Genomic DNA, 23,800 nt, shown 5'->3' with positions numbered 1-23,800 from the left:
ACTTTTTTAGTTGCTGTTAATAAAATTGTTGATCATCTGCTATGTATAACTTCTCAACAGGAGACCTGGAAGTGCTTGTACAAAGATTATTATGTAGTCTCAGGTGGAGAAACTGAGTTTTCGAAGATGAAATGATTTGCATCAAGTCCCTCAGTGTACAAATTGTGAAGTAAATTGCTGTCACCTGAGACAAGCCTGATACTCTCTCCACTAATACAGCAGTTTAGTAGCCAGTGTTTTCTTTTCTGTGTATGTTGAAGCTGATTTTGATAGTTGTTTTTTTTACTAACTCAAAAGTTGCCAACCCAGGAGAACTGTCTTTCATTGAGGGATCACATCATGGAGTGTTAATGCTAGATAAAAATAGTGCACTGTAGTGTGAAACTCATGTAGCTCATGCAAAGAGATACAGTAATTTAAGATCGTGTTTCAAGTTGATTTCAAAATACATGCTGAAACATGCCAAGTATAAACACAGTAGCTGTTGGTTTATACCTACATGTGTATATACATTTGTGCATAATCCTTTTATATAACTTCATCCCTATGTTACCTAAGGAAAAATGTTTTCATTATCAAGTCACCATTTAAGTAACTTGAAAGTACCAATGAACAACTGACTGATGAACCAGAGTTCTCCAAATGGGCAGCTCTTTCCAATTATTACAGTTACCTAGCAGTAGTATTATGAGCAAATATTAGGCATGGGGTTTAAAATTTCTGTTTTCAGGTCAGTTTTGAGATGCTCTGTGTATACTTTCACTGCATTATTAATACCCACAGACTTTTCCCTTTTGAAGCCAGGGCAGTTAAAACTACAACAAGGGAAGCATGGATTTTTTAAATACTATCCTATGACCAAGATTTTTTAGTGAAGGTGTTTCAATCATAGACATTCATAAGCAGAGAAGCTACTTAACTCGTTTTTTAAAGCCACTAGTTAACATGATAATCTCAGTGATGAGTGTATGTCTGGTTGCACCAAAATGCAAGTTTGTTATAATTATAACTGTCCTTTTGCATTTTCCTGATACGGAACTATTTTGATACGTTTACTCACTTCCTTAAAGCCTTACTTTAAACAGAGACTATTAACTCTTCCTTGCAGATTGAAGGAAACATTATCAAAATACCTTTGCTGACTTTGGAAGGAAAGGAGGTGAGGTTTACTGTAAACTGTTTGTTTACTTTTCTGTCTTTTATTTATATGTGTGTGTATGTGTGTGCAAATGTAGGGGAAAAACAATAGGTAAGTTGCATAATCAAAACTAGCTTTTTGCACTTTGTAGGAGAGAGAGGAAAAATTCTCAGGTATAGGTGACCATGCTGTGTGCTTCTCGGGGGAACAGACCAAGCTCAGAGAGATCTGTTTCTTTAATACCCTTGTAGTAAATGGGGAAGGGAAAGCAAGTCGTCTGGGTGGTCAGCCTGTTAAAAGTGAATTGGGTTATAACTGAAGCCCAATTGAAGAACTGGATCCAGTTCTGTTGTAGCCTCTTCTACTGGCTGTTGTAGTCCTGGCTCATGTGATCTCTCCTGCAAAGGATCATTTCCTTCTGCAAAGCTGTCAGAAGTATATAGTAACTTTTCATTTGAATTGTTAGTGGAATTCCACCCCAGCCTGTCAGCACTGAGAAACTCTGATTTGTTCTTTCTCCTCTAACTTTCCAGGAAGGTGAACACATCTTTCTTTGCTCTTGTACAACTTTGAGATAAGGTTCAGAAGGGTCTCTGTTAAATTACCTCAATTACTAATAAACAAAGCAAAACAGAAAACCCCACCCAAACAAAAACCTCAAAACCAACCCCGAAACCCACATATTTTTCGGGCAGCTTTAGCTTAAAGAATGATTTGACATAAATGTCTTCTGGAGTCTGGATTAGTGTTAGAAGCAATCAGCTCTTCGAAGACCTCTTTTTCTGTTACACCAAGACAACTGTTTCTGGGATGCAGTGTGAATCGTCTCAGAGAAGTGAACAGGGTTAAAACCAACGTTTTTGTTAGCCTATCAGTTTACTGCGAGGCTGCACAAATGGCTGTCCTGGCAGTACTGAGAAAGCAGCATCAAGTTGGTAAGCAGCAGCAGCTTCCCCACTGCTCCTTATGTTAACACTGACATTGAAAAAAATGTCTATCAAATCATGGCCACAGATCATTTCACAGATCTGTTTTAAAACACTGCTCTACAAATGATTGAGTGGATGCAATTAGTGGGCAGTGTTCTCTGAGAGGAGGATAACATGAATTTTAATTCCTAAATTGAGTGTGAAGCAGCCTTTCTCAACCTGAATTCAGGCAAACCCAAAGGACTCTGTGACTTTTCCAGTCACACAAACTGCTCCTGCAGAAATAAACAAAACTATCTGTACCTGCAGACTGCTCTTAACCTTGGTGCTTAGGTCATCTTAGCTAGACAAGGTCTTCTAAATAGTGAAAAAGGACCATGGTTTCACTTTCTAACAACATTTTAAACAATCAATTAGCTTTAAATTGCATAAATGGATTATTATAATACTCTTACATGTCATTTTGAGAGTCTTGGAACTTTCCTTCAGTGTTACGGATACTTGAGCAAGATGTGGCATATACCACTTCAAGGGATTATATGGTAAAAGGAAAAAGAAAACCCAGCAAACATTCTTTGGGCTATTCTTCAATGATGCTTTGTCCTTTTGGGGGTCATCCATGTAACATTTCTTTTTACGTGGGCTACTGTTTCTGAATTTTACTGGTTTTCTCCCCTTCTTTCTATTTCCTTGTGTAGGAAAGAGACTTACTGGTGTCATCTTTACAGTCAAAAAGTGGGAGCTGCTGCCACATTTGATCTGTGATCGCTCCTGCTAAGCACCAGGTTAGAAATGCATATTTGCTTTATTCGTAAAGGCTAAAGTTATCTTAATTAAGGTCTAAAAATTTTGCTTAAACTGTTTTAAGGTTTACAAAAACATTGTTTCGTAAATGGAATTTATGGCTGAAATAATATTTAGATACAGTGGATTGACAAAAATTAAAAGTAGTTTTGATTTGGTTCGCTAACCGAAGTTGTTCAGATATTTATACAGAGTAAACAAATATGTTTAGGTCCAGATACGCTATAACCTACTAAAACATATTCAATTACAAATAGGCAATACAGTGGTGGTTGCCACAACTCTAACCAGAGTCAACTCATGGAGCTAGTGAAACAATTTGCAGTGCATCTAGAACTGTTTTTTGGAGACTTTCTGTTTGTGCCGCTGTCTTAAAAATCTGAATATCTCAGTTCAGTGATTAGTCAGTGATAGTTAGGTGGGATATGTTGCAGCTCTCCAATTGTATAAAGCAATGAGATTTTTTGGTAAGGTTTTGCTGATAAATAATCAGCTTGTTTAACACATTAGTCTAATCCAACTTTAATATGGCAAAATGTGCTTCTATAAATGATGTACTATTCTGTTGAGTTAGAAACTGAAATAAACTGTGTAAATAAAATATTAACTAGTTAGTACTAACTATTGCTTTTCACTTGCATTAAAAGATTTGTTATTCAATCTTATTTCTCGAATGTACATAGGTAATACACCTCATCAGTTTTTGGAAGTTGTGTAGTTGTAGGAACGCCCAGTTTTATGGTTATCAGTTGTAGAGACCAAGAGTTTCTTAAAATAAGTGTACAACCATGATGGATTAAAATAATAATTTTAGTAGTTTAAATTTACTTCTCAGTTACTCTTCAGCCCTCATTAGTGTCACAGAAGATGAATCATTGTGTGTTTCAATGGAGGAGTATCTACCACACGGGGTAAAATGAAATGTAGTTGGCGTTAATTTATGGTAACATTGTGACTGTTTCATTGAAGCCATTTAACATATGCTTACATAATAGCTTTAAACAGCAATTTAACCTTTCCCAGGAAATCCTACAACTTGATTTGGAATTTATTGTAGTTCAGGATAGAAAAGTACATGCACTGTGTGGAGCTTTTGCCTCTAATCAAGAAGCTTGGTTTCAGTGACTGTGAAAAAGAGAAGGATAACCATTGACCCTTTAATAAACTCCTTTTTAATTCATACAGTGCCAGTGGAGCTTTAAGAAAGCACTTACTGTTAGTTGAGGCTGCAGTTGTTGGGTTCACGTGTACCTACAAAATTAAGGGAGTGAATCAAATTAAACTAATAGCTTGGTAATGCATTGGACTGGGAAAGTGAAATTAACAAATAGACCAAGTATTATTGATCCATGTATCTTTGATATTGTTATGAAATTATTAAAGTAGGAATTAAAATGCTACTTCTTTGTGTGCTTAGAAACTTAGATTATTTGTTTTAAACTTATACTGAAATAAAGCCTATTAGTCTTTAGCCAGTAAAAATATTAGCAAATTTCAGAAGAAATAATGAGATTATATTCACCTTTAACATGAAGACTTTTATTTTTAATACACAAAGCAAATTTATTTTTCACGTTCTTTTGCATAATTACTTTTTAAAAGAGGGCTGTTGAATTAGTATTGCTAATGTAGTCTGAAATCATGTATATAATCCTCTTATTTGTAAGGTAACATCCATTTGGAGGATGGATGTATTTCAGAAATCATACTTCCTCTTATCACCTAAACAGGCTTTGTTGTGTTGTATTAAATCTTGTCCAATTAAGATCATAATTTCTGATGCTTTACTTTGTATCTTCTATTTCACGAATAAAATAAACCAGTAACATTTTCTGATTTCTATACGCCTTGGAAATGGCTTGATTTGCTGAAGACAGCTGTTTAAAAAGTAATATTTGGGGTTTGTTTTTTTTTTCATCTCTGAGTTTTGTTGTTGAAACAAAGCTAGGAAGTTGAAAAAGACAAGAAAGCAGGATAAAGTTCTGTGAAAACTGGGACAGAACCTGTACTTAGGTATCCACAATGAAATAGTTGTTGTCGTTTCAACAATAGAAAGTGAAAAAACTGCAGAGAAAGAAGCATCACTGTAATATTTTTAGCTGGGGGACCTTAACAGCTCTTATTCCTGGAGATCACTCCTTTGAAACTTGCAAGACACAAAAACTGCGTTTTCTTTTTTTAAGTAACAAGTTGCATTGATTGGAATAATCTTGTGCTAAAACAATGGCACATGCAACACTGGAAATGTATTAAGTGACTGTACTGTCACTAGTCTTCTAACTATATACACATTAAATGTTTACTTTACAGTATTTCTTTTAGTATAATGAGTTCATTAAAAAAAGCTTTTGATGCTAATTCAGAGATCCATAATCTGCTTAGTGTCTTTCACATGTAGTTTTGATGATAACTGACAAGCTGTAAGTTAATTAGCACAGAACTTACTAATGAGGATGCTAAAATCCTTACTTTAACATTTTTATTCATGATTTTTGAACAAATTGAAGTAAATTTGTTTTAGGAAATTTTAGGAATAAAGTTTTAGGAACTTTTTGGCTGTAGGTGCTGATCATAACCAACAAAAATCCCCCAATTAATTGAATGATAGGAAAGTTTTCAGAAGTTTGACAAGAGTGCTTGTCCTCAGAACTGGGGATAACCCAAAACCAAAGCAATAAAACAAAGTCTGTTAATTAGCATGGAAGACAGCTTCTTGAATTAATATGTGGTGTTAATTAACAGGAAGTCTGATGTTGTGTTGTAATTACCACCAATATTTTTGACATACTCAGTGACTGAAGGTGAATTATATAGATAGCAATTTAGTAAACATTTCAGAGCTTGGGAACATTTTTCCTTTGTTTCTGTTTTTCTAGAAATATGGATAGACTTCTGCGGCTGGGAGGAGGTATGCCTGGGCTCGGACAGGTGAGTATATAGCTTGTCAATCTTTAATATTAATCGATTCTGGAATATTTCTTATATTTAAAAGCAGCATAAAAAAAAAAATGATCTTTGACTCTAGGAATTGTTTATGTATATGCAAATCATTGTTATAGCCTGACATTTTTTTTTTTGTCAGTATGAATTCTTGTTTTGGCACTGAGTTTACATAACATTTATAAACCTTTCATTTGGTGTCTGAACATTTTAAAGTTTGAATTGAAAAGCATTGGAAACACATAAAAATTTTTTAAAAATCAATTTACAATAATACGGAATTTCAGAACATGAAGAGTGTTCTAAATGGCAGAACGTATCCACTGCTCCTTCATAAATTATATAATTCAGTCCTTGGATCACTTTGTGATGGGGCATTATAAGATACTGAAGTATACGTAAATTTCAAGAGGTAATTTGAGCTGAATTTATCACTTGTAGGTACTTGTAGCCACCTGTATATGTGTTTTATTGTGTCGTCTCTTGTTGACTGTTGTCCTCACTGCTGTAACATTACTCACAGGAAAAAAGCTTCCCTGCCAGCTGTCCTGTTTCAGTGAGAGACCTATTCACATTATATGGCTTCTCCTGCCACTACAGCAAGTCCTAGTGCCTATTTTGCCTTGGTCAAGTGGTATGGCCAGCAGTCTTCAAAAATAAAACCAAGCTGATCTTATTCCATTGTGCTGATCACTGCGGATACAGGGGAAAAAAATAATTAGGAACTTCTTTGTTTGAGGTTTGTAGGAAGAGTTATTTCCCTAAGGAACGGGCTCCAGCGTTATTTTCTTTGAGGTCTTGGCTGGCTGCAGTAGCTGGCCTTTCTCTGCCTTCCTCATCTGCCTCCAGGGCTGTTGTAAATCAAGAATTCAGACTCTTGTTCTTCTGGAGAAATCAGTTCTGTGTGTCTTGGACTTCAGGCTGTGTGTGCCAGGTTGCTTCTGGGATGACTGAAATTGCTAAACCCATAGTTTCTTTGTGTGTAGAGCCTTTGTGTCCAGTGTAACTACAAAGAGTGTTTAATACTGAAGCATTTGGTGAAATGTTCTAAGCTGATTTACAAACTCTAGGTGTTTTGCCAAATAAACTGTAACTTTTGGTGCATAATTTTTTTTCCTTTTTATAGCTAAAATTCTATTCACGCTCTCTTAGTGAATCTTCAAACCGCCCTCAGTTATTTTTAGTTTAATTTTCTTAAACAGTTATTTCTCTTGTTCCTCTGAGCTGCCAGCCTGCTTCATGACTCTTCATTTTTTTAACATCTGTGCAGTCTAATCTCTCAAGCTTTCACTTCTTAGTCCTCTCTGAACTTGACGCATATCAAAGCTGTTTTTCAAATTTACAGTTAACTCTCTGCTGTTTTCTGAATTTTTCATCTTTAACTTAAAGTTTGCTAGAAAATTGTGGCAGACAGTAGAATATAACATCCAGAAGAAGCTTTGAACTCCTCTGGTAGCTTTGGCCTGCAAAGCTGCTCTGTGTTTGTTTAAATATGGAATTGTCTCTTAAATGAGTTGATGAGTGTGTTGGATTAAAAAAAAAAAAGGCAGAAAACTGAATTGCTCTTTATACAAGTTGCTACTTGCACTGGATGTCTTGACTACTTTTATAGTCTTTTGGTTTATTGAATCAGTAGGAAAGCTTTTTAAAAAAAATATTTTTATGTCCTTAAAGTACTGTGTTTCAATGGACCTTCAAAGGTCACTTCTGTTCTGAGTATCAATTGATTAGTAATTGAGATTGAGAGATAGTCCAGAGAGAATCAGGTGTCTTTGAATTACAAGAGAGAAGGCGGATACTTCTTGAATAAACTTTGTAGTGCTAGAAAGTAAACAGTTATTACTGTTTGTTTTCACTGAAGTGTTTTAAACGACTGTACAAAGCTTTTTGTTTTTCTTATTGCTGTGTCACAGTTGTTCTGAGCTCTTGCTTTAAAGGTTGAACATAGTAAAAACATCTGAGTGAGTCATTCTTGCTGGCATAAGAATCATCTGTGTGTATAGTCTGGTAGAAGAAGAGGCATTTTCAAAGTAGTTTTATCACATAATTTGGGCATTATTTTTTGCTTGTAGCTAGGGGTCTGCATAGCAAGAGGACTGCATCACATAAGGTATGCTGTCAGTCTGTTTGATTTCTCTGTAACTGATGTTAAAGTAACAGCAGATGCTTGGTCAGCACAGTTCTTTCTTGGTCTCTGCCAAGGCATTCTTTCTCATTGACTTGCTTTAGCTTCTTCAGCAGTACTTTCTCGGCTCTTTCCTCTTGGTAAAAGTACCTCTTCCGATTATTGTATTGTTTCGGGTTTTTTGGTTTTTTTTCTTCATCTCCAAACTCAAAAATATTGTCCCAAATGCTCTTTGAATTAACGTTTTTGCAATATTCTATTCAAGTTTTTTGGTGTACTGTATTCTACTTCAGAACTACTTTCACTGCACTTGTGTTTCTCTTTTCTTACTACTTGCTCCTGCGGATGCTACTGAGTGGCTGATTGGCCTTCACTTGTCCAGAGGTGGTCAGTTCTAAATTGCATCTGTTCTAAGCCTGTCATCATATGGTTAATAAGCAAATCTTTAAGGAAGTAATCTTCAAGTGATATTTCAACAATAAGCTTTCCCTCCAGTGACTTGTGGCTTAGAAATCTTGAGCCATTTCTTCTCTTTTAGTCATAGATGGACTGTCTTTGTGGGGCAGCAGGTGGACAAGAGAGGAAGGGGGAAGAGAACCTTATAGCTTTTGGCATTACATAAGCCATTCATAGTATTTTCTGACAGTGCACTTGGTCATTAACTATATGTTCTTTTTATGGGAAGGTACCTGTATTTAGTTTTGAACTTGATGCCAAAAATATGCCCTTCTTTGGAACACTTTCTTATGCAGAAATTGTTTGTCTTACATGACTGGTGTTGTACACCTGGGAAATAACCTCTTATTGTCTTGAATTTCTGCTCTTGTGGTAAATGCATAAGATGAACCAATCATGGAAGCTTTTTCAAAAAGATGTAGAGGAACTGTAAAAGATTGAAAGTGTTGTGATGTCCTAAAGGAAATGCTTATTACTTCCCTCCCTATAGTTAATGGAAATTAAGATTTTGGCAATGCCTTGTTTTTCTTTGCTTGTATGGTTGTCTCTCTTTCTTCTCCTTCCCCTTATCATGTTGAGGGTTTTTCGAGTTATCTTCTTTTCCTGATTCATTTCCATCTCTCCCTGTTCATCCCCCTGGAATACTGCCTACCAGAGAATTTCACTAGTGATTTAGTACTTTACTTTGCATTGTACATTTGCTGCAGACAAATTAACAGGCTTTGTGGGGTACGTAAAAGCATTCTACTGATGTAGCAGGCAGGAATTTGGAGCAACACTCCTCTTCATTTTGTATGCTGAACTATTGTTTGCTAGTGAAATCAGTTCCACATATGCCTCTATTAGGCAATCCTACTGAGTATTGTTAAAGGGTGTGAGCAAATTAAGTGCATTTTTAGCCGAGCTTTCTCTCCCCAACACTTTCAGAACAATAGTCCAAGCAATACGAGTTCTTGTCCGTGCTAGCACATGTTGAATCCAGATGTGATAGGAAGCAGTGAAACAATGACGCTTCTTAAAAATGCTGTTGAAGTAATTTTTCATTACTTGATGGATTTTTGAAAATATTTATTTACACTGCTCTGTTCATGCAGACAACTGTTCTAGTACAATAAATGAAAAATAAAACTCGTTCTGTATTTTTGAATTAACATATTTGATGACAGAGGGGAAGGGAAAAAGTCCAAATGGGAAGGGAGGGGGAGACAGAGAACTGACCTGTATCTTATAAGGAGTGTTTACACCTTGACTTGGAATATAGAAAATAGAAGTGCAGATAGCTATTTTATTTGAATCATGGACTTGCCAATTAGCCATCAAGTGCTTCCATCTGTGAAATAGTTGATCAGATGGGTTAGCTGGGATGTTTCCAGATTAGGGCATTGTAAATGGCACTTGAAAACTGTCACTTTGATTATGAGGTTTCAAGCATTGCACTGTTTGATGCTGTGGAACCTTTTTCCCCTTGTACGATCATGAGTTTTTTAGAACATGCTTATCCTATTTAGTAAATCTGTGGCACCATAGGAACTTGGGAGACCTGCTGCTAATCTAAAGTTCTGTTTCATCTGCTGATCTAGGCAGGATGGTTATTAAAGAAGAACACAGTGCAGTCTTCTGCAGGACTTCTGCATAGGAATTGGTGCTCTGGCAGACAGAGAAGGGTCAGGCTCAGTGTAAATCATTCCCAATTAAGAATTACATGCAAGTTTCCTTGGATTACTTCATTAAGCTTGATGTGTCTCTTGAAGTACATGACTTGTTCTTGCGTCTTACATCTTCCTTATGTAAACAAAAACCCACCAACAATAAAAAAAACTCAAATCCAAAACAAACCCAGACACCTCCATCCCTCCTCTCCAAAAAAAACCCACACCAAAAACTCAACCAGGAAAAAAAGCATACATCTTATTGAAGATTGTTTTAGTTTATTGATTCTTGAAACAGGTTGCATGTTAATTTGTAGGATGCAAATGTGTTGTCTTTAATGAAGTGCTTTTTTCCTTGAAAAGCTGTAGAGTGCTCTTGTATCTCCGTATCTCTTGCACCTCTACTACTTTCTCCTTTCTGTGTCTCTTGGGTATATATGCTTTGTGTGGTTTGAATTGTAGTGATGCACTATTGTCTGCTTCTCACATGTATTTGACGCTTCAGATACACCTTTTGACACTACTCTGCCAGGGTAATAAATCTGAATTAGAGCTCTTAAAATTGTGCATCATTTCTGTGCCATTGCTTCTGAGACATTTTCCAGCGAAGTTCTCAAGTATGAAGGATGTTACTATTTCTGGAATTCCAATGTAACTCCCAGTAGGTGAGATGGTGTACAATTTGGGCAGTTTATTCCAGTTCTACTTTTTTTCCCTGGAAGCTATCAACCCATTTAAAGAACAAAAAAATGTTCTCAATGACTAACATTTTTCATCCATTAAAAACATCCAACATCAACTTCCATAAGAAGTTAAGAAGACTTAATCGATTGCCTACCTTATCTTCTGTAGAAAGTCTTAGCATCAGTTTATATATCCAAAATATATGATTTTGTTTTAAGGAGATAATAACCACCTTAGATATAGTGAATATGCTGTTTTTCTTTCATAGTCCGGGATGAGTATTTTACTGCATTGATTAGTGTTTTAGTGAAGGGCTGTGCAGTGAAAGCTTCATAGGAACTTTAGGGTACAGGTGTGGCCTGTTTACAGGGTCTGCTTACACTGGAGGCAATAACTCCATGGGTCTAGTTAGGCTTATTTGAAAGTTGTTCGGGACTGCTAAAGGCAGAGTATATTTTGCCTACCTTTGAGCAGAGTTGATTCACTGTAACGTGATCTATATCCTAAAGGGCTCATGGGAGAGGGAGATAGAAATATCATAGAATTGGTTTAGGAGCAGTCATATCATTGTACTTAAACTCTGTGTGTATTTTACGTTATAAAGGCTGTCTTCCAGTAAGATGGCTACACTACATTCACACCTCACATTTTAATCACAAACAAACATAAAACTAAAAAAGCTAGTGGGTTGCATCTGAGCATTATCAATTTCCTCTGTCTACTGTTTTACTCTAGATACCATTTTTAGCTGCCTCCTCTTGCCTTAAGATCTTCAACTTCCGTATTTCTAATAATTAGGCAATTAGCTTCTCTCTCTCCTCGATTTAATTGCCAGTGTAGTTCAACTGACTTTCCCCAGAAGAGGCAAAGGAGCTTGGACAAGGAAATGAGTGTAGCCATAATGAGAAAGAACATGAGTTAAAAAAGACTAAACAAGAAGAGACATCCTTGTGCCTTTTGCATTACACCTGTTCATTTGTAATATTCCTTTCTGTAAGCTGCCTTACAGTGATTGATTTAATTTCTTTCTCTTAGAAGTTGTATCTTCTTTCTGAAATCCCATGCTAAGTTGCAATACTACTATCCAACACCTTTGAACAAGGGCTTCTGTTTCCTTCCTGCCATGTAGAAGAGTCATCTTTAGGCTTTCCCTGGAAGTTTGAAGTGTTCTTGTGTTAATAGTGGTGTGGTTTTGGGCAGGGTTGGTTGGTTGTTTTTCAAGTGCTGCAACCAACCTTCCTATATATTGCTGCTGAATGAGCTCACCTGCTCATATCCACAGGACCAGGTCTTCACAACAGAGAATCTGTAGGCATATAGAACCCAGTGCATTTTTCTACATATTGAGTAAACTGCTTTTCTGCTCAACGTGTACTTTAGGGTGATCTCAGGTAACACCTGCTGATGGGTACTTGCCTTCTTGACAGAACTGTGTCTAGAATAAGGTAATTAAAAATCTGCGTTAGACACTTCTGGAGGCAGACAAAAATCTACAAATGCTGACTCATCATGTACATTGAGGCTTTTGATTCTAAATCCCACTACCTTCTGTAATGCTGATAGGAATAGATAACAGGTTAGTCCTGGTTTTGTTCTGGAGTGAAACTGAGCTCTCGATTTTCTTTTTATTTTCAGTAGATTGAGGTTGTGAAAAATAGTAGTTCTTTTCAAAAGGATGTACAGTGTTACTGAGGATTTTTTGCGTCCCTGATCTTATGGCTTTTTGCTAATTATAACGTTGTCGTACAATCACAGAATGGTTTGGGTTGGAAGGGACCTTTAAAGGTCATCTAGTCCAAATTGTGCTTGTGCTTGATAATAAGGAATATTAACTGCAGTGATGCAGCATACCTTCCCTTGCTGTGATATGTGTCTCAATGAATTTGTAGCTTATATGGGATAAAGACAAAGGAAACACTGAACCAGGAAAGATTACACTTAAGTGGCCATTTCTTGCACCAGTTGTGTTGGGAAAATTGCAGAAAGTCTGACTACTGCAAATTGCATCAAGGTGATATATGTAAATAGTTTTATGTTGTGAATACTTGTTAATATTGGGTAATAATTTTTTTTTTCTAATAAAAATTAGACTAAATAGAATGTCTGTAAAGTAAACTGTAGTAAAATTAAACTTAATGGACCTCAAAATAACTTCAATTAGCATCATTTGATACCAAATCTGGTAAATATTTTTTTTCTTAGTAAGTTTTAAGCCTCTGTCTTTGACAATATTTTCAAAAGGTAGTGCGGGAAAACAGAAGTACTGTCTTTTTTGTAGAAGACCTTTTAAAATTTTGACAATTTTGGGCAATTAGATGAGCGAAACACATTACGTTCTATGAGCACGTGGGAAATCCTGCATATGCTCACACTGGTGAATTACTATACCTCTTCCATTAAACTGTCAGTAGTGCAGTAGAGACTACTAATAGATGGATAGGATAGAAACATAAGATAAACTTTCATGACTTCCTTCTGTTAACTGAAATTCTGACCAGGTTCTCCTAGTGTCCCAGTAAACTGGAAACTATTTATGTTTGAAGTTCTGCTTAATTAAAAGCAATCAAATAATAAAAACAAACAAAAGCACCACAAAAAACTCCAACAACAACAAAACCCCACAACCAAAAAACAAACCAAAAACCACCACACACACACACACACACACACACAAAAGAAAACCTCAAAACCCCACAGAAGCTAAAACCGCAAACAAGCAGAAAAGCTAAGCAGTAACGTCTTGGCTCTGCACCAAAGAGGTGTTGGCAAACTTATGATCCCAACCCGTTAAACCAACTGCTCAAAGCTATACAAAGTTCTGTGTTCTGTAATTTTGGTTTTTGAAGATACAGGGAGATTGGAAATGTTACATATTTCAAGTCCATCTATATTGCTGTTTATGGAGTTCTGTTGTAAATGTGAACCTGGATAAACTTTTTTTAGGAGGCAGAAATCTGTAAAACATACTGATAGAGTTTTTATCTGGCCTGTTAAGGTGGGGTTTTTTTCAGAGGTTTTCAATTTAAAGTAGCAGTTGATGCCACAGTACTTCCCCTAGTATCCCTACTCCATTTTGGAGTCTATGAGACTAAACATGTTACTACAATTTTTATTTCATCTGACATATGGTGTAAGAAGACAATGTGATCCTTTGAGAAATCTAGGCTGTTTGTTGAGGCTTATGGTATTTTGTGGTCTGTTATGTATGCTTGATTATAATTGGTATAAAAATGGACCTAAACATACAAACTGTTTAGGCATAATGCTAGTTTCAAAGTCTAATCCTGTTGATGTGGATATAACTTCAAAATTGCATGTGTACTAGCTTGAAAATAGCAATAAGTTTTCAAATTACTACTAATTAGTGTGTGATTCACAGTGCAAAGTAATGTATTTTTCCTTTTTTATGAACTCTGATTTTTTAATTTTTTTATGACCTCAGTAATTTTCTCTGTCATGACTGATCATGTTAACTTCCTGTACTGCAGAAAATGCAATACGTGGCTTCTGGTGCTTGTCATGGCAAAGTTGCTAGAACCATTGAGATCCAGGAGTATGGTTTACTCCTTTTGCTGCTTCTACTGATGGAACATGAGTTGGTAATTTCTATAAGTGTGTTGTCTCAGTACAGGAAAAAATTATTCCACAATCCAAATTCTGTTTAGATTTTTAGGCTTAGCAATGTGTAAAAAGCACTATGCTGATCTAAGACATCTTTTATTATTTATATCAAAATATAACCAGGTTGTACCATTTAGTGACAAAGGGCAAGTAGAGAAGAGCAGTGGTACTCTGGTGAACTTCTAAGGTCTTATTATCACTAATACCTCTGCACTCATGCTCGTGCTTGTGTCCTCTCTGCAGGTAGTATTCTGGAATGGGGTTTTTTCCCTCATACCAAACTATACACACACAGTTGAATTTACCTCCATAAAATTGTAGTTTTAAGCTTTCTTTGTGTTCTGATCCTTCCATGTATCCTTTAATGAGATAAATTACTATTTTACAATGATTGTCATTGCATTTATACCTCAGTTGCCTTTATCCTCCTTACCTACATAATAAAATGTCATCTTTACCTGAAACACTTGTTCTGGAGGAGGTAGCGAAGGGAAATGAAGAAAAGGTGTGGGATGAATGCTTATTTAAATTCAAAAGTAATGCAAGGGGTTTTTTTTCTTGGTTTTTTTTTTTTTTAGTTAATCTTTCTCAATTGTATTTGGATATAACAGCTGAAAATACGTATTGAAAGGGTTAAGTCGGCATGAAAGAATTCATTTCCACTTTAATGACCTAGCCTTGCTGGGTTAGGACGATGGGGAACATGATTCTGACTTGTACTCCTATTGCCAATTAACACCTCCTATAACAGGTTGCCTCAGCTAGTCATTGAAGCAGAGGCAGTAGAAATAGTTTACATGCAGCTTGTTTTTCACACTAGTTGTTTAATACTCACAAAATTAAAGTATTAAAAGGTTCTTTCTTACCTTACTGGGAAAGAAAGAAAACACTATAGCAGTCGTAGCTTGCTTTTGTGTCCTATGTTCATGTTTAAATTGTTCTGACTGCAAAAATAAATTGGAAAAAAAGTCGTAAAGATTGTGGCAGTTCTTATATTTTACACAGTAATATGTTTTTTGGTGCATTAAAGCTAAGATGTGCTCTACGGTACTTTAGTTCGCTGCCTTTGGGTTTTTATTACAGTTGCCTCTGCAAAACTGAGTTTCTTTGAAACAGCAGTGATGTATTTCAAAATCATCTTTTGTGCTGTTAGCATGACACCAGAGCAGTGTTTAAGATCCATTTAAACAATGGAAAGTGTATCCATTTGTGGACTATTTCTCAGTTGCTTGTGTAATTAATCAAGTCCACCTTCTATACCTATTTGAATAAATGTAAAATAGTACAAATAAAGAGCAGTGCTCTAAAGTGACACTTTAGTTCACATTTAATAATAAAATTGGCTAAATAATTGATATCGGTTCACACTAAGAGAAAGGTGAAGTAATATACCTAAAAGTGTTAACAAATTTGCTAAAAGGCCTGAGTAGATAACACTTCAAGGCGTTAGTTTTTATCCTGTTAGAATGGCAAATGCCTTTAACACTTAGTCAACAAGGGCTGCCCAAGTAAAGGGCTGCTTTTTATATTGGATCATTTCTTTAACTGTTTGAAGCAAAAATAGTATCATGCATAATTTATATTACAGTTTAATTTTCTGCTCATAACTTGCATGTAATTCTTCTTCCATTACAAGTTGTACTGAAAAAAAAAGTAAAAATATATTTGAATAGTGCTAACTTAATTTTATCAATTATTATTGAACTTGGGATTCTGCCATTCTAAACAAAAACAAACCCAGAGTTTGGTTGGGTTTTATGAGATGGCTGGCCATCAGGCAGCTCATTTCACTGGCTGACAGCATGTATAGTTGATTCAGAATAAACATCCATTTTCAGTAAGTAGCACATAACAGTATTTTCTAAGAGCAGTTTTTTAATTTTAATAATTACTGTATCCAGCTTATACAGGCATGCTTGGGAAAAAGAATGTTCAATATTCCTTGCAGTTTCCAAATCTGATTTTTCTCCAGTTCCCCGAGAAATAATCCAATAAACCTGCATTTGCTGTTTTGCAGTGAGATGGACAGTCTTCCAAAACTGTGCTAGTGGGGTAACTTGTCTGTCCTTTGAATACCATAATGTAACCAAAAATACCAGCAGATCTTTTGCATTGTAGATACAAATGCTTTCTTGTTTGGGTTCTTGACACCAGTTAATTTAATTTGGTACTCTGCTTCATAAGGATGGTGCTTCTTTGTTAAAGTTGGCAGGCAGTGAAGTTTATGAACAGTGGTAGTAGCACATGCTGTGGAGGGTCAGTGTAAAATACTTGCCTCCATGTAGAGATTAGCTAATAAAGTCTTTCTTCCTCTTTTCTTGATGAAAGAAATGCATAAACTTCTGTGAAAGACTAGCAGAAACAGGCCAAAGAAGTCTCAAAGCATATAACTCACAGCTAGCTCCCACATACTGTGTAACTAACATGCAGAAGCTTGGGCTGTCACTCCAGGGCTATGTTAGATTATCAGCCATTTGTGGAAAGGAAGGTGAACCGAAATGGAAGTAAATTGGTTCCAGTTTCCAAATATCTGTTTTTTCAAATGGTATCATCTAAAGTAAAGTAAACTACCTGGAAGACCCAAGATCTATTCTGTTGGTTTTATTTATTGAATCTCTAATGTATGTTAAAAATTTGATGAACTTTGCCTTTATCATTTTCTGTAGAAGTACAAATGTGTAATTATAGTATTTTATGTGGCAGTTTATCTTTGGTAGAAAAATAATGTGAAACTTGACATATGGATCATTTCTTCCTCAAAATTCCTGAATTTCAGTATTCTTTTGAGCAGTTCATTCTAATCTGTATTCAAAACAAAGGAAGGAATATTAACATGAAAATTAATACACATAATTGGTGTGGTGCAATGATGAGTTTCCTTTTCCCATAATTTAGCTAGTAATTAAAATCTATAAGGAGAACAGAGCAGACGGAAAGGAGATAGTGAGGTCACACAAAAGAAACATCAGTGACCAAGGACATACTGAGTATGTGCTGTATTTTTATAAGATGACTGAGAATTAATAAACCTGCATTGTATACCACCATTAGCTAATTTTTATAAGTTCAGGTAAAGTGGTTGAACTGCATGATAAGAGTGAAAGCTGATCTTTAATATTTTTACTGTCTCATGGCACATGCTTAAAGTGGAGCAGTGAAGTTTGCAATTGGTACCTCCTAACATGGTCGTTTATATATATATATTTAAACACATTTAGTGTGCAAAATCATTCTCAGTGAATACTGTGGCTTAAAAAACAACCAAAACAACCTAGCAAAAGCTAAGCAAGTTGATTTACACCAATGAAACATTCCTTTATGAATTAGCAACACTTCCTATGCTGAAAATAAATAGTTGACTATCAGTGCTGGCAACTGGCAAGAGGACTTCTAACATAAATTTTGAATACAGAAATTGATGAAGTCCCTCTTCTGGACCATCACCAAGATAAATGAGCATTTGGAATCTCCAAGGAATATAGAAATCATAAGGAAATATTAGGAATTAATACAATAGGGTTATACCCTGCTTTAGTTCCTACCTTCACTTAAACTAAAGGTGATTTATTTGCCATGTTACAGAAACAAAATGCATTAATGTTTGTCTTTGTTTCCTCCCCATAAGTGGTGAATCTCCTGACCGATTTTAAAATCAGAAAAGTTATGAAGAATAAGCTCTTACAGGTTGTGACATGGGCATCTGTACAGGGGACAGAGACGTGATTAATGCCTCAGCTGCTAGGTGGGTGTCAGTGTGATCTTAACACACACTAGAGATTCCATGGAGGAGAACCTATTCAAGAACCATAGTCTGTAGAGTAAACTTCAGTTCAACGTCCTGATTTTTGAGAAGCTAGTCTCAATGAAACAGCAACATTAGCCTTCCAGGAATCATAAAATTACTTATACTAGTTTGGGGGATTTTTTCTATTATGCTATTCTCTATTTAAAAAAATACTGAATGGTGTAATGGGATAGTTGCTTACAGTGAAATGTTAAACAAAATCTGGAACAAATGTAGAATGTGTGTGGTGATCACAGCATGGGTATTATTGTTCTTCCTAAAGCAGAAGGTTACTGAGTTTGTATTTTTACTCTCACTTCAGACCATCTCTGGTCTAGAACTGGTAGAAAATTTGGAGAGCTTTATGTATGAAAAAAGGAGTTGTTAACAAACTGGAAAGTTACTTTTAAAATTAAAACTCAGTTTATCTGGGCTTTATTCTTAGCAGCGATTGTGGAAACTTGAGTCTTCGTGCTTTCCAAATTCTAAGTGAACGTTTCAAAGTGAATCATTAGAATAGACTTAAAGCAGGAGAGAGATCGTTAAAAAAGTAATCTGACATTCTTATGGAGGAAAAAACATAGGAACAGCATCAGAAAATGGTTGGGCATTTGAAGCTTTGCCAGTCAAACAATTTAATTGTAGAAAGTTTGGTATAAGTGATTCAGATGCTCTGTGCATCTGGTTCTGTGAAATGTTCTGAGGAACTGCTCGTAGAGTTTTTCAGCATGAGTGCTAGAGGAGCACTTCTCCACTGGAGCATCTCACTGTTGGCCTAGGGCTATACCAGGCCTTTGATGAAGGGGTGGGGTTGATGCAAAATAGACCTTTGGTGAGAATACTAAAGAAGGTGAAAAGTTAAAATTGCTGGAAGATTGCTGAAAAGGCCAAAATGACAGAGGAATTAGCAATGAGTAGTAAGAAGTGAGGAAGAGCACATATCAAGAGGTGATGATCAGCAATATCCAAGTTGGAAATAAAGGTTTGAAGCTATTATGAAGCAGTTACGGTTGACACAGATCCATGCATGTATGTAAGTTTCAAAATACAAAGACTAGATTCAAAATATAAAAGTTGGATCTGGAATTAATAGAGAAGGTATTCGTTGACGTTGGGGGGGGGGGAAACCCCAAACTGAATTTTCTTATTGTCTGTATTCTGAAGACTAGATGTCGTTTTTCTGTGTGTGAAAAAATGAAAGTATGCAGAAAAGGCAGTTACTGTACAAATGTAATGTTTTGATTACTTAAGTACCTGGTTTTATCTTCAGAAGGTAATGGCATGCGTTGATTGCTTTCTTCTATTTGATGTCATGTGGATGCACATTGTACTGAATTTCCTCTTACAGGGAAAAATCTAGAATTTATTTGAAACTTTTCCTTTTTTTCCCCAATTTTGCTTATAACTCTGGAATCAAAGTTCTAAATCTGTAAAATGTTTGTGTAAAAGCACCAGTTTTCCTCTTTTAGCTTAATGTGGAGTATCTTTTTTATTTACCGTACTCCTTAGTGTTGTTTTGTTGCCTTTCTAAGTTTACATCACTTCATCCAGGAGTAACCTGTGTCTTTTCAGCAGAAATTTGTTGTACACAATTTCATAATAAATTAATGAATGTGCTCTTAATTGACTGTAATGAGGTATGCTGATATGGAATTCTGTATATAAGAGCAGCAGCATTTCTTTTGCTCCTTGAGAAAGGGACATTTAAACTGCTGCCTCCTGTGTTTTTCATTTTCAGCAGTACACAGAACCTGTTTCAACCAATCATTCACACCTGGGACAGTTGTGCTAATTTTTGAATAACTACTCATAAGGCAAAGAGCAAAGTATTTTGTTCACAGCTTTTCCACCTAGGGATCAGAGGTCCATTTTTTCTCTCACTGTACCGGTGTATCTGCAAAGTACTCCCATAGCCTTTATCTGCAAGTCCTCTTTAGCTGAAAGCTGATGAAGCAAAGGGAAATTGCTGTTTGTGTTGCTGCCAGTTAATCATGCTAGCCCAGCAGCATTTACATTCACACCACTGTAAGAAACACATAGTTAATTGGAGAAGTGGCCATATTTTACAGCTGACGAAGGTTTGCATTGCAGCAAGGCTGACTAATGGAAACTTATCTGACTCAACCTGAATGGCTTGTAACAGGTTTGTACCCACTGCAATACTTGCCAGTTTTATATTTGACTGATTGTGATAAGATTGCTCTTTAGAAGTACTTTGGGGTGGGGGAGATGAGATGATGGCTAGGTGACCTTTTACAAAATATGTTAGTGAAGAAAGGTGCTGTAAAGAAGTGTTTGGGGTTTGGGTGTGCTTTTTTTTTTGTTTGTAACAACTGCATCTAACCCACAAAGTCACAATTATACGTGCATTTTTCTGTAAGTTTTGTAATATGGAGGACAAAAGAAAATGTTTTGAAACTGCAGAATAACAATGGTGGAGAAAATAATTATTTATTCTTTTCATAGGGGCCACCAACAGATGCTCCTGCAGTTGATACAGCAGAACAGGTTTATATCTCTTCCCTTGCACTGCTGAAAGTAAGTGTTCTGTGCATACCGTGCATACTGTGTCTGAGTATAGTGCTGGAGATAGAGCACCTGGCAGCTGTCCAAAGTTTATGGACTTGTGTTCCCTAGATGCTGGTCAGACTAATTTTAAAAATAAATTAATGCTGATTGGAACACTCAGAAACTTACTTTAATTAGTTCTGCTTTATTGGCTTTGCTTTTAGTATTTTATAGTTCATTACAGTTTCCAAATGCGCTACAAGTTGTGGATTAACTATAGATCAACAAAGGCTGAAAGAACTACCTCAAATCAAACTTGAATCTCCTGTTAAACATATAGTGTCGTTTGGTCTTGATTCCAGATGTTGAAGCATGGTCGTGCTGGTGTCCCTATGGAAGTCATGGGTCTGATGCTTGGAGAATTTGTTGATGATTATACTGTGAGAGTGATTGATGTTTTTGCAATGCCACAGTCTGGAACGGTGAGTTATTTGCATCTAGACCTTGATAGTTTTGTTTGCTTGTTTAGTTTTTTCCTTATGGTAAATTTATTTTTGGAAAGCTTCTTGTGCTTTACCTCTGATGTAATCTGAAGGTATAATCTGTGAGTTATAGTTCAAACAAGTCAAATGGATTTAAAGGTTTGGGTAAACGAAAAAAAATTAGTAGAAACTATTTTTTAGCAAAGTCTAGTACTTAAGTGGGTATATCAATATATGCAGACGTTATGTTCTTATGTAGTATAAATATATTGGTATTACATGACTTACAAGATTTATAAATTGATAACTTTCAGAACTCATATACTGTGAGCCGGGGGGAAGGATTCAAAATTTAAAATGTTTGATTAGAAGCATATCATGCGCTTAATTGTGATGGTGCTGTAGATACACTTCAAACTAGATATGCTTCAAACTTGCTCTCTTTGACAGATCTTAGTGGCATGTCTCTTAAATGATATTTTTGTGATGTGAAAAAATTATGTATTTTAATTTTGAGTAGGAATATCCATTTTATAAAGAGATTAAAGAGGTGAGTCAAGGGCATAACTGGGGTTTATGATGCTTTATTTTGTGTAACTAGAATGAAATGTTCTTAAAAGAAACAATGGCATCCCTTTGTAACTCAGAGCTGCACATCAATTAAATTTTCAAATTCTTTTGTCCTGAGTTAATTCTATACCTGTGCATAATATAAAAATCTGCATAAAGCCAATATGTAATATTAATCTTGAATAAAACCTGTAGAGCTGAACTTGTGAGAAACAACAGGCCACTGTTTGCAGAGCAAACAGGGGAGGAAAAGATAAATTCCTGTGCCTGTTTAATCATGTTTACTCATTGTAGAGATTACTTACATAGCAATTAAAAATCTTCTTTCAGTATTTTAAAAATCACACTGAAATACATTTCTAAAAATTGTATTTTGCATTTAAGGGAGTTCTGTCACGTAGTACTGGAATATTCAGGTTGCCTTTTAAAAAAGATACTTATAAATATTTGTTTTTGTGTGGAAAGTAACAAGTCAAAAGATAATATTGCTTTATGTACAACTGCTGTGATTTTTGTCTGTCTTTTGAATCAGGGTGTCAGTGTGGAAGCAGTGGATCCTGTATTTCAAGCAAAAATGTTGGATATGCTGAAACAGACAGGAAGGTAAGTCAGTGTAAAGAGGGCTGTTGGTAACAAATACTCCCTGCATGGTTTTTAGAAGAAACAGCTGGCTTTCTGCAAAACTAGTAGTCTAGGGGCTATTAATAATGTTTAAAAATAAATAATTGGCCCAGAAATTAGGTGAGTAGCATGTAATTCAGTTCCCTTCTTGCATTTCAATTGTCAGGAGACTGTGACTCCTGTTAAACCTACAGCTTTGATTATCACACAGAAAGATTAGAATGCTGCTCAGTTTAGTGTAGGTGATTACTACACAGTACCTGCTTAAAAGATTGATTTTTTTTTTTTTGTTTAACCCTTTAAATAAGATTTTAAAAAATTAGGAAGATGTAGCATTTCATGAGCAATTTTAATGAAAAGAAAGGGAAAATAATTTTGTAAGAGATCCTAGTATTTAAACAAATTTTTATTTTACTCCTACCTCTCAACAGTTGTCGTCTGCTTGCTCAAATTCTTTTACTGTGGGAAAAACTTCAAAATTAATGTTAGCAAAAGGCTCAGCAGCTGAACAGAACAGTGCAAATTGCTTTTTGACTGAGTTCCTAGTTCTACTGCTGGTTTAATTGATATTTAATCCTTTCCCACCGTTGGTTCCCGTTGTCCATGTCTGAAATGGACTTTCTGCCGTGAAAATTCAACCTTCGATGCCAAGGAGTTAAAGAGTAGATATTTACTCAAGTGCTGAAAGGGTAAAAACTGGTTCAGGGAAGGTGTGGTAACAGGGTGAAAAACTGAAAGCATGATCTACCACTGCTAATATGTATCCCTTAATGATAGCCCTCTTTTGTCGCATTTATTCATGACCATGTTTTCACCATACTATGGTGAGTAATTTAAATATTACCAATGGTGTTTTATTCACAGCTCATTGTAATTTATGCCACGATATGTTCCTATTTCTTCTTGTGATACATGTTTATATTTTAAAGAATCTCAATGTCCTCTTTGTTTCAGACCTGAGATGGTAGTTGGTTGGTATCATAGTCATCCTGGCTTTGGCTGTTGGTTGTCTGGTGTAGATATCAATACCCAGCAGAGCTTTGAGGCCTTATCAGAAAGAGCTGTTGCTGTGGTGGTGGATCCCATTCAGAGTGTAAAAGGAAAGGTATAGTAGGCTTGCTTTTTATTTTTAAGGCACTTCAGTAAGATCTAATATAGAAGCACTGTAAATATGTGTAAGTTCTTGATTTTTGGAGGCCTATACTATATTAAAAAAATTAAAATTTAAAAATCCCACCTCATTGTAAATGAAAAGATCATTTCTAGTTTATTCCTCATCTTACATCAGTAGTCCTTAAACAGGCTGGAAGTCTTTGATATTGTTAGTACGCATAACCAATCATAATCTCCTCTTAATATTTTGCTATTCAGGTGTCACTCAACAGGTTTGCAGCTAATAATCCAAGTATACGTTGTTTTATATGTTACATTTTAGCTACAAAATCTAAGATCAGTTACTAACAGATTGGAAAAGGTTCAGCCCCTTAAC

At 35.7% G+C, this 23,800-nt stretch overlaps 1 protein-coding gene across 1 annotated transcript in view; it reads left to right on the top strand.

Annotated features, from left to right (window-relative positions):
* PSMD14 (proteasome 26S subunit, non-ATPase 14) overlaps positions 1-23,800 on the top strand; it is a 46,870-nt gene that overhangs the window by 2,183 nt on the left and 20,887 nt on the right. Inside the window, exons 2-8 of the mRNA XM_032693166.1 lie at positions 1,109-1,159; positions 2,766-2,852; positions 5,748-5,799; positions 20,597-20,668; positions 21,001-21,120; positions 22,223-22,293; positions 23,266-23,416. Of these exons, the coding sequence (XP_032549057.1) occupies positions 5,752-5,799; positions 20,597-20,668; positions 21,001-21,120; positions 22,223-22,293; positions 23,266-23,416 (462 nt within the window). The 5' untranslated portion in view covers positions 1,109-1,159; positions 2,766-2,852; positions 5,748-5,751. The remainder of the gene's footprint in view (positions 1-1,108; positions 1,160-2,765; positions 2,853-5,747; positions 5,800-20,596; positions 20,669-21,000; positions 21,121-22,222; positions 22,294-23,265; positions 23,417-23,800) is intronic.

Source organism: Chiroxiphia lanceolata, chromosome 7 (genome assembly GCF_009829145.1).
Source record: "Chiroxiphia lanceolata isolate bChiLan1 chromosome 7, bChiLan1.pri, whole genome shotgun sequence".
NCBI lineage: Eukaryota > Metazoa > Chordata > Aves > Passeriformes > Pipridae > Chiroxiphia > Chiroxiphia lanceolata.
This window is presented reverse-complemented; position numbering and strand designations above follow the sequence as displayed.